The following is an 11,548-nucleotide window of genomic DNA, read 5'->3' as shown; positions in this document are numbered from 1 at the left end:
TTCAAACATCCCAAGTAATAGTTAAAAAAAATTAGTTAAAATTTTTTTAGGGCAGTATATTCATAGCCTTGGTTAAGCCGGGGCTTTTACCTCCCCTTCACATAAAGATGTGTTGCTGCTCCTTAGCATTACAGTAGTTCTAAATACCATTATTTTGTTAATTGCTTTGACCATAAACTTAAAATGTACTCAGATTGAAGTTTGTTTGTTTATTTTTTTGGAAGTCATGTATGATTACAACTGATATGATCACACTGAATTTTAATATTGCAAATATATTGTATAGAATAAAGATGAGTTATCTACTACAATAATAGTTGAAAGTTCATCAGCAAGACTTGAGCTAGCTAGTCCATCAAATGATCGATATCACCCAATAAAAAAATGCAGATGAGATTTCCAGCATTGACCAAGTACTTGTTACAAGAGGCAAATTGGAAAATTCCAACAAGTAAGAATCTGTTAATAAACATTATATACATAAACTTCAACCACTAACTTTGAAGTCTTCATTGTATTGTTTTCAATGCTTCATTAGAGTATAAAATGTATATAGACTCGACCCCTTTGCTGATAAAGCAAAAACAGGTGTTGTAAATTTCACAAAATGTCATCACCATCTTCAATCCAGTTCATTGATAGTGCACTTTCTTGCACAAGTCCTTTTGCTTTATCCTACACAGACCCTGACAAAAAATGGCTGATCCGCAAACACTTGATATTGCTTCTTCAAAATTTCCCATCTTTTCGCCCCTCTGTCGATGGTTTCACCCACAATAACGGAAACATTGTTAACCTCTTGTTTGCTACAGGAGAGCTCCATGTCTCCAACTCCACCAGTCCCATAAGTCTATCAATTTGGATTCACGAAAATTATCCGGACATGCCTCCTATTGTATTTGTTTCATCAAATTTAGGGTCTCAAATACAACAAGACCATCCTTTTGTTGATCCCTCTGGCTCCACCTTAACGCCTTACCTCCAGACATGGCTATCTCCGCCATGCAACTTGGTAGACCTTGTTCGCAACTTTGTCAAGCTTTTTTCTCTTGTACATCCATTTAATAATACAACCACTTTTGTATCGATACAACCTTCATTAGTTTCCAAAAGGGAGGCCATGGACAGGTTATCTTGTGCACTTCACTATGACATGATCGCGATGAGAACTGAATCAGAGGATGAGATAGAGAACTTATCGACTCTTCAAGCTGAGATGGTGCAGAGAGTTGATGTCACAAAATATATGATCATTAAACTCGAGGGCGAAAAAAGGAATTTGAAGAAGAAAGTGAAGGAAATAACTGAGGAAACTGATGTTGTGATGAATTGGGTCAAAGCTCATGATCATGACAACACAAGTGCTAATAACATCGAAGATGTTTTCGAAACTGCAGATGATGAATCACAAGTAGTTTTGGAATGTATAGCTGCAGATCTGGCAATACAAGATTTGATGTATGCATTAGACAAGGCAGTTGAACAAGAGGTGATGACTTTCGAATTGTATATTAAACAAGTGAGGACTTTAGCTAGAGAGCAATTCTTCCACAGGGCTAAGTTGGTTAAGTTGAAGGGCTATGACAAATAGCTTGCCAAAAAATATTATCACAAGTCACAACTCACAAGTGTGTAAATAATTCATTATGTACACTGACCCATTGATCTAATGGTGTCTCCTTGTATGATTGGTGTAAATGTGTGATAATTAGTTATTTGCCTTTTCTTTTGCTGATTGCTTTTGAGGCACTGGTGCTGCTTGTTTCGGAGTTGCACATCGCTATCTAGAATAACCCAACTAGGATAACCCAACAAGGCACGTTAATGAATCAGATTGGCCTAAATTCATATTCATATTTATTTATTTTATCGGATTCGGGACCGAATTTCTACGGACCGATCCATATCCGGATCCGTTCGGATCACGGATCGGATTTTCATTTTGTCTATTTTTTTTCTATTTTTTTACTTAAATTAAAAAAATTATGATATATATATATTCTACCGGATCGGATTATTAACGGATCGAATCAACCTAAATTCATATCCGTTTTATTTATTATCGAATTTTTTTTATCGGACTGAATTTCGAATCAAATATTTTTTAGGCAGATTCATATCCGTTAAGAAGGCCTTGAATCGGATCGGATCGGAGCTCTAGTCCAATGACAAGCCTAAACCCAGCGCTCCAGTAACAGTTTATTTAACTAATAAAAAAAATGAAAATGCTAAGGAAAAGCTAACTAGGATCCACATTTATTAAATGAATATATTAAATATATTATTATTACAAGGGAGTTTATCGAAAATATCCATATTATTAAACTTATTTTTAAAAATATGATCAAAGTTACATATGAGATTGTTCGAAATTGTACAAATATTGTGGTTCATGGTGCATATAAAATTGCCCAGTATTTCTGAAAAGAAATTTTACAACTTAGGTATTTTTTAAATAAACCTCTTATTACAATATACTGAAACTTATCTTGATAATAATTAATATTAATTAAACATGTATCCACAATCTACTCAATTTACCCCTTAATTATTAAAATTTAGTTTTAACAGATCTAATTATATTATTAACCTTTTATATATAAATTATAAAGTTCATTGCAGTTTGTAAGCCATATTTTTGGCAAAAAAAAATACTTAAGTGGAAGTCCCCCAACATCACAATTAGCTTTAGTTTGCATCACTTTCTCTATTACAGTTAAAAAGTACAAGGGTATTTTGATAACTGCGTAATACAATTTTCAATTTTACAAAGAAAAAAGTATATAGTAATTTGATTTCATATTCTAAAAAATTATTATTTTATTTATAAAAAAAATACTTGCATAATTTGATTATTTAAATAAAAGATGATTTAATTTGAAAATTTTTAAAATAATTTTATAAAAATGAAATCGCGATTATAACTTCATTAAGTTCACCTTTAATTATTCAAAAAAGATATTTTACGTGAATTTTATTAGATTAAAATTATCATATATATAATTTTTAAGTTGATATGGATAAAAGTATTAAAATTTGAATAAAAAATATTGTTGGCAATCAAATCAAATTATTTTACCTTTTTTATACAAATCAAAAGTTATATTATAAAATTACAAAAATGCCCATATACTAAAATTCGGTAACGACATGAATGACAAAAGGGTTGCTACTAAAGCTGATTTCTAAATTTAGGGGGCGAAATACTACCAATATATTAATACTTATTTGGTCAAACTCATGGGGTAAAAGTGCAATATACTGTAAATTATAAAAAAAATATATAAACTTTATAATAAGTTTAGTTATACAAAACATAATTGTTATAGGGAGAATTTCATATAATAATATTTTGGAAATCGTTAAAGGCCAGAATAAAGATCAAGGGTGCTCTTTGAGGGTGGATAAAGGTTGTGTATGGTGGTGGTTGTATGATTATTCCATAAGAAATAATAGGATTTTTTTATTGTTAATCAAGTGTCGAATTATATCTCATACAAAATATATCCTATTTATAAGGATCAAATCTCACGTATTTCTTGGAGAACAAGTCATCTAAACTAGGGTTAGGGTTTTTCTACCTTTGCAGCCCAAGCCCATACCTAAATCAACCCTTCAGCCAATTAGTAATATAAACCTCAACCGGCCCCACACGCTTCCTACAATCTCGCAGCATCTCCGCATTTCTTCCCGTGATTGTAGGAATATCCCGTGTCGGTAGGGGTGAGCGCGGTGCGGGCGGTGCGGTTTTTTCCTCAAACTGCAAATCAAACCGCACATGCGGTTTGCTCAAATTTCCAAACCGCAACTGCACCGCGTACCCTCGAAAACCGCATAAACCACAACACAAAAATGCAGTGCGGTAAGGTGCGGTTCACTGCGGTTTATACTTTATAAGTTCAAAAAAATTATATAAATACAAAACTTAAATTTAATCAAATTTCCAAAAATAGTTTTAGTCAATCAGAATGCAACATCTTAGTTCACTAGTATAAATACTTGGAATTTGGTGTTCCTAGTGAAGAAATACAAATAAGAGATTGTGTAGTCTCTTTTTTATTTGTCAGAAGATCGTGTGGTTCATTTGAATTCCTTAATGAATTTAACATATAATTCTAACTCAATAAGGATGCTATTGTCATCTGGTGAAATTCAATTTAACTAAGAATATAAAATGGTTCTTTATGTTACCCGATATGGAGAATCGTGGGGAACCATTGTTTTTATTATAGAATCTCATCACAAAATATAAAATTTTATTTCAAAAAAAATAAAATTCGATGCTAGTCTAGAATAATAAATATAATAAAAAAATTAACAATTAAAATTTGATAAAATTATTTGATTTTAAATTTTATTCTACGGTAGAAAAAGTTTTCATAAGTGTAATTCTATTGTGATTCTGCTATAGAACCAATTTAAAAAATTTCAATAATTTCAATGAATTTTTAAATATAAAATTATGTAACTTTGTATTTTAACTTGATAATTAAAATTTATAACTATATATGATGAAAAAATAAAATAAATTATATATTTCATATATTTTAAATAATGGTTCTCCACGATTCTCTATATAAGCGAGTACTCTATGGAGTGCTACCCATATATATATATTTATAATATATTAAATATTGCGGTGCGGTACGGTTTGAACCGCATTTCAGAAATTTAAAACCACAACTCGCATCGCACCGCGCAGTTTATTAAAAATTCAAACCGCAACTGCACCACAAAAATTAAAAACCGCGTTTAACGGTGTGGTTTGGTGCGGTGCGGGCGGTTTTTGCGGTTTTCTGATCACCCCTACGTTTCGGCCCTAAAATTCCCGAACAACTCAGTCATCTATGAATTATTTTCCATATTTTAGATAAATTTACCTAATGCGAGTCGGCATGGTCACCTCGGCTCGCACTAACTCTCTTTAGATCAATAAGTGAATCATTTCCTTCATCATTTTATTAGAAGTGGGCTCACAAGTCCAACCCGCATGTAGGTAACCCCCTTTAGTTTATACACGAGGTGGACTGGAAGTCATGTAGTGGGCTCGTAGTCCATGTGCCCATATGCCTAGTACAAACAAAGCGTCTATAAGCCCGACTCACGTGATGAGCCCAACTTGCATAGTGAGCTTATGAGGTTAGCTCGCACAGCGAGCCCAGCTCACATAATAAGCCCATGGGCCCAGCAGCTCGCACAGCGAGCGGAGCTCACAAAATGAGTCTGTGGGCCCAGCTCATACGGCAAACCCGATACATTAAAATTTTATATTTTCTAGGCTCGTGCTTCTAACATACAGGCCATGAGGACCTGTTTAGGGGTCATGCCCAAAAGTGGGCATAACAATAACACATTATATTATTATTTATTTTTAAAGATTTTTTTTTAAATTATTTCTGTTGTATTATTACTTTTGAAGAAAAATGAAGATAATTCAATAATAAAATAGATCAAATTGTCATCTTCTGCAATCAAATAAAATGAACTTTGGATTATGGGTCTCATACAAACTTTCATCATTAAATCAAAACTAATCCTCACAATAAAGAAAAGAAAATAATTAATTAATTAAACTGAAATTTCAAATAAAATTTTTAAATTTAAAAAATGAATACACGATAAAAGATAATCAACCTCTGAAATTTAAAAACTCCGCTTGAATCGAAGACGAGAATTCAATAATTTAGACCTAAAAACTCAAGCCATAAATATTTTAAATCGATAAAAATCTTTCCGAAAAAGGAAGATTGTTTAAGAAAAAATTATATAAAACAAAATATAGAATTTGGGGATAAAGGAGGGAGGCGGCCAGATGTGGGAGTACCCATAGCGCTTGTCAGGCTTGTGGGGTATTCTACTCTTTTTTAATTTTTGTTCGATAAAAATTTGTTACATTCACATCTTGTTTATTAGGGGTGAGGGTATTCATTCATTCTGTTCTAATCTTGTTTAATTTTTATTCAGAAAAAAAAATTGTTACATTTATTTTAGGGGTGGTGCAGAACTCCTAAATTCATAAATAAAAAATAAAAAAAAATGCTAAGAGATAGGTGACATGACAATATAAACTATTTAATTGGTATGATTAATGTGAATATAAGAGGGTTTATTTTTTTAAAATATATCATAACTTATTAGAAGTGTCACGTGACATTGGAACATTTGAGCGACTATTTTGAAATTAATCTAACATTTTCCTTATATTAGTTTCGAATTTGTTTTATAAATTATACACTGCTATGAAATCGAGTTTTTTTTTGAATAAAAGATGTAATTGTATTCAAATAATCAAATCCATCTCCAGTACATGAGAAATAAAATGAGGAGGAATATTAAACCACTCCCCTACATCTGACATAGAATATGAGGCCTGTGCTAACACTTGAGCCACCGTATTCGCAGATCTGTAAACAAATTCAACTAGCACCCGATTTATGTGCTTTAACAAATAGAGACAATCACCAACTATAGTGCTAAAAAACGCTCTCCCTGAGCGACCATTACAAGCCAAAGCAAGAGCATGAGAATCCGTTTCAAACACACATTGTTGATACCCTTGCGCAATAATCCACGAAAGGGCCTCCTTCAATCCTACAGCTTCTGCTTCCCTAGGATTCCATGCACCTTTTATTCTTCTGCACCTAGCTGCCACAAAATCTCCATGAGCATTTCTGATAACTGCTCCAACAGCTACACTTCCGTCCTGGAACACGGCTGCATCAGTGTTCACTTTCATCCATCCATCTTCTGGTTTGTTCCATGTACGAGCTCCCATTCCTCCATTGCATACTCGTGCATCAACTCTCATCTGCTCTTCCCTCTAGTCTGTAAGTAGATGCCTAGATGCAGCTCTCACACCGAAAACTGACCCATTCACTCGATCCCAGACCCACTTATTTCGACGCGACCAAATGCTCCAACACAACATCACAATCTGCACACATTGCTCCTTATTACTTCTGGCAAAAATGGCAGCAATTACCTCCACTACTGAACCAGTCAAGGATTCTTGGATGATGGTGTTTAAACCTGCAGTTACCCAAATAGTCTTTGCAAAACCACATGTGAACAACACATGAATATCACTCTCTACTTGAGAATGGCACCATGGACATATAGCATCGATATTGACATATCTTAACATCAATGCATAACACGTAGGTAGGCAACCCTTACACACACGCCATAAAAAATGAATAACCTTACTTGGTAAATTTAGTTCCCAAATTTTCTTCCAAATGCTACTACCCTCCCCTTGAAACTCTCCCTGCAACCACCGATAACAACTACGAACAGTAAATTCACCCTTGTCATCCAAAAGCCAAAACCATGAATCGTTTCTATCTTCTAACGGCAATGGAATCCGCTGAATCAATTCAATATCTCTGGTTTCAAAGATATCTTGCAGCACCTCGACATCCTATCTCTTTTCTCCAGGGACCAATAAGTTGCTAACTCTGGCCATGTGTAGATTACTATGAACACCTGTAGATATAAACCCATTATCTGGGTCTGGTAGCCACGGAATAGCCCATACAAACGTCTGCTCACCATTACCAATCTGTCTCCTCACTCCTGCTTTCACAGCCTCCACTGCAGCCATCAACCCACGCCACACATAGCTTGGATTGTTCCCAATGTCAGCATCTAAAAAACTTGTCTTCGGGTAGTATCTTGCTTTCATAATTGCAGAAACCAAGGGATTTGCTTCTACAAGTAGTCGCCATCCCTGCTTAGCTAGCATTGCCAAATTAAACTTACGCAGTTCCTTAAGTCCCAACCCACCAACTGTTTTAGGCGCACACATTCGCTTCCAGGTAAACCATCTAACTCCCTTCCCTTGCTTACCATTGCCCCATAAGAACGCATTCATTTTTCTTTCCATTTCCTCACATAACGAATCAGGGATCAAAAACAAACTCATCCAAAAGTTAGGAATGATTTGTGCAGATGTTTTTAGCAGTGTCAACTTCCCCGACTTTGATAGCTCTTTGTTATACCATCCCTGTAATTTATCCTGAAGACGATCACTTATAAAGCTGAAAACTTCACTTTTGTTCCTCCCTACCACCATAGGCATACCAAGATAATGCCTCGATTTCTCAATCTGTTGAACCCCCAGACAATCACAAACACAGTTTCTATCTGCCTCACAGGTGTTTGAGCTAAACGTAATCGCAGATTTAGTATAATTAATCACCTGGCCAGACAACATTTCATACTTATGCAAAATTCTCTTCATATTATTCGCCTCCACTTGTGATGCTTTAAAAAAGAAATAGCAGTCATCTGCAAAGAACAGATGGGATACCCTAGGAGCACCTGTTGCTATTTTACATCCAGTAAGCAAACCACTCTCTTCATAATCTCGAATAATTCCCGCCAATCCCTCAGCACAAATTATATAAATATATGGGGAAATGGGGTCCCCTTGTCGCACCCCTCGTTGAGGCTGTACATCTCCAAACACTGCTCCATCCCTCATAAAACTATAAGTCACAGTTTTCACACACCCCATTACTCGATCCGTCCACTTCTGGGAAAACCCGAGTCTTTACAACATTGCTTCGATAAAATGCCACTCTAGTCTGTCATATGCCTTTGATACATCAACTTTAAGCCCAGCTACACCACCCTTCCCTTGCGTCTTCCTACGCATATAGTGATTAATCTCGAAGGCAACTAAAGCATTATCCGTCAAAAGACGTCCCTCAATAAAAGCGCTCTGCTTTTCAGAAATTATAGTACTCAAGCATGGCTTAAGACGGTTAGCCATGACCTTAGATAGTATACGCATTAGCACATTACATAACGAGATAGGACGTAGATCTGACACCTGCTTCGGATGCTTAACCTTAGGTATCAAACAAACCAAGATGCTATTAACGTTATTTGAAAGCTCTCCATTCTCAAAAAACTTGGCACAAAAATCAACAACATCTTTCCCAACTATGATCCAGTAAGTCTGAAAAAATGCTGGATTCAAACCATCAACTCCAGGTGATTTCTCCGGAGCCATCGAAAAGACTGCCTCCTTTACTTCCTTCTCAACTACATGGACCAACAGATTATGACTTTGTTCCTCCGTAATACTTTGAAATTTAATTCGATCTGGTATAAGTTCTCCAGAATCCGATCTCGTAAAAATCTGCTCAAAGTATTTTGATATAATCGCTTGAATCTCCTCATCTGACTCTTGCCAAACCCCATGTTCATCTTTCAGCCTCTTGATTTTATTATGTTCTTTCCTGGTGGATGCATACCTATGAAAGAACCGGGTATTTTTGTCGCTATCCTTTAACCAAAATTATTTTGCAGGTTGACTCCAGTACGTTTCTTGCTTTGCTAGTAACTTCAGATATCTCCACCTCACTTCTCCATATCTACCCACCCCTACTGAATCTCTCCTTGCACGTAACACCTGCATTTCCTGTCTACATAGTTTTAACTTCTTTCTCAAGTCCTTAATCAATCCCCCTCCCCACTCTTCCAACCGGATACAACATCGTCCCATTTTATCAAAGATATCAATAGAGACGTCCTCATTCCAACAATCTTTAATAATATTATAGCATTCTTTTTCTTTAATCCCCATGTTCTCAAAACGGAACCTCCTTCCTTTCGGCAAATACACTTGCTTATTCAACTGCAGCATAATTGGAACATGATCTGAAGTAGACATCTCATGAACTATAACCTCTGCATTTGGAAAAAACTCACACCAGTCATTATTTGCCATCCCTCGATCCAACCTCTCCTGCACCCACCTATCTGTTCCTCTAAACCTTTCCCATGTAAACTTATCTCCATTATACCCCAAATCTACTAACCCACATTCACTTATTGCTTCAGAAAAGCCATTTAACAAAGCACGAGGATGTCTTACTGGCCCTTTCTTCTCATCCCCTGTCATTAAATCGTTGAAGTCCCCAATAATGCACCATGGTAACTCCGACATACCAGCTAGATGTTTTAACATATCCCATGCTTCACGTCGTCTCAATCTTTCCGGAAACCCATAATAACCATTGTACCTCCATCTTCCTACTTGTTCATGCATAACCTCAAAATCAATGTAATTTCTACAACTACCCATAATTTTCACTCCTCCCTCATGCTTCCACAACAGAGCCACACCACCCCCATGACTTTCCCCATCCACACTGAAACAACACGCAAACCCCAACTGTTTTTGGATTTTTTGTATTTTATTATTCTTAACGAAAGTCTCACATAAAAATATAATACTAGGCCTATAATATTTATTGATTTCTTTTAAAAATCTAACTGCTCGTGGGTTGGCCAGCCCACGACAGTTCCACGATAGTAAACTCATAATCCTAGGCGGGTCTGGGCTACAGGACCCGCCATCTGCACATTTTTTGGCATGACTACTTGATTTTCCAACAATATTTCCCCATCCCTTCCTACATTTTCTCCATCTATATCAGCATTTAACCGTTTCCTTTTTGCATCAATCAACACCATATCTCTATCGGGAATTTCCTCGCCAACTTCCTTAATCCCCCTCAACTGATCCCCAGCTGTTAGAATCATATCATCGTTATTCTGGTTCCTACAATCACGCGATTTGATTTGCATTCCCTCAGGATCACCGTTAATCTCGCGTACCGTTCCAGCCACCTCCATGAATCGTTCCTGCATCTGCTTCTCTGCATCCTTAGTGTTTAATGGCGTTTCTGTACTAAAAGATGTTCTTGATCCACTTCCCTCTCCTCGAAGCCACTTTGCACCTGAGTTGTTCTTAACATTTCTAGTTGGAGCTTTCAACCATATTTCATATGCTTTCTCCACATGTTTATCTGGATTAGCATACACAACACTACACTCTCTTTCAGAATGTCCCAATATCCCACATACAAAACAAAAAGTTCCCAGCCGTTCATACTTGAAATTCAACCAACTCCAGCTATCACCCTCTCGCTTAATTCTCAGCCTTCGTTTCAGAGGTTTCTCAATATTCATCGACACCCTGATACGCACAAAAGGCTTCCACGCCCCCTCAAATGTTTTAGACTCTGCTCGTATATACTTCCCCATTGAATCGCCTACACTCCTTAATATGTTCTCAGATAAGAATCCCCTTGGGATATCATAAATCTGTACCCAGATGTCCGCATACTGTAATTTTACCTTACTTGGATCTTCTGTAGGCGCCAGTTCATGCAAAACTAACATTGCCTGTTCAAAACTCCATGGTCCACCATCCACAATCTTCTGCACATCCATCTTATGATACAGCACAAACGAATAACGAGAATCCTCCATATCATGTACCTCCATCCCCTCTTTCGGTCTCCATAAGTATACCATGACATTTCGCATTGCACTGAAATTAACATTCTTTTCGGTTAAGAATTTACCGATCAAACACAAACATTTGTTTCTGGACCACCACCTCAGAGTTCGATACCACCAGGCCACCTTCATCCTCATCCTCAATAACCAACTTAGCATACATATCTTCTAATGTCTCCTCTGATCTTGTCATTGTTTAGAAGCTTTAAATCAGTATACTACCCCAAGA

The 11,548-nt window shown here is 36.2% G+C and overlaps 2 protein-coding genes across 2 annotated transcripts; one reads left to right on the top strand and one right to left on the bottom strand.

Annotated features, from left to right (window-relative positions):
- Window positions 1-527: 527 nt before the first annotated feature.
- LOC141708499 (protein ELC) lies at window positions 528-1,876 on the top strand. Its single transcript, XM_074512161.1, has one exon. It carries the CDS (start codon window positions 608-610, stop codon window positions 1,589-1,591), a length of 984 nt encoding a protein of 327 aa, XP_074368262.1. The 5' UTR covers window positions 528-607; the 3' UTR covers window positions 1,592-1,876.
- A 6,678-nt stretch (window positions 1,877-8,554) lies between these two features.
- LOC141701064 (uncharacterized) lies at window positions 8,555-11,512 on the bottom strand. The gene is made up of 4 exons (XM_074504704.1): window positions 11,400-11,512; window positions 10,360-11,350; window positions 9,369-10,186; window positions 8,555-9,263 (listed from the first exon to the last, which is right to left on the bottom strand). The coding sequence occupies exons 1-4, from the start codon at window positions 11,510-11,512 to the stop codon at window positions 8,555-8,557; spliced, it is 2,631 nt and encodes an 876-aa protein (XP_074360805.1).
- Between the last annotated feature and the right edge of the window lie 36 nt (window positions 11,513-11,548).

This window comes from Apium graveolens, chromosome 2 (assembly GCF_009905375.1).
Source record: "Apium graveolens cultivar Ventura chromosome 2, ASM990537v1, whole genome shotgun sequence".
Classification (NCBI taxonomy): Eukaryota; Viridiplantae; Streptophyta; class Magnoliopsida; order Apiales; family Apiaceae; genus Apium; species Apium graveolens.
This window is presented reverse-complemented; position numbering and strand designations above follow the sequence as displayed.

Bases quoted from the DNA above. Each gene is read 5' to 3' on its own strand.
- LOC141708499 (XM_074512161.1), top strand. From the start codon at position 608: ATGTCATCACCATCTTCAATCCAGTTCATTGATAGTGCACTTTCTTGC.
- LOC141701064 (XM_074504704.1), bottom strand. From the start codon at position 11,512: ATGACAAGATCAGAGGAGACATTAGAAGATATGTATGCTAAGTTGGTT. The intron at 11,351-11,399 runs GTTTGTGTTTGA...TGTTAATTTCAG, and splicing joins GTGGTGGTCCAGAAACAAAT to TGCAATGCGAAATGTCATGG. The intron at 9,264-9,368 runs GTGGAGATATCT...GTTCTTTCATAG, and splicing joins GGTAGATATGGAGAAGTGAG to GTATGCATCCACCAGGAAAG.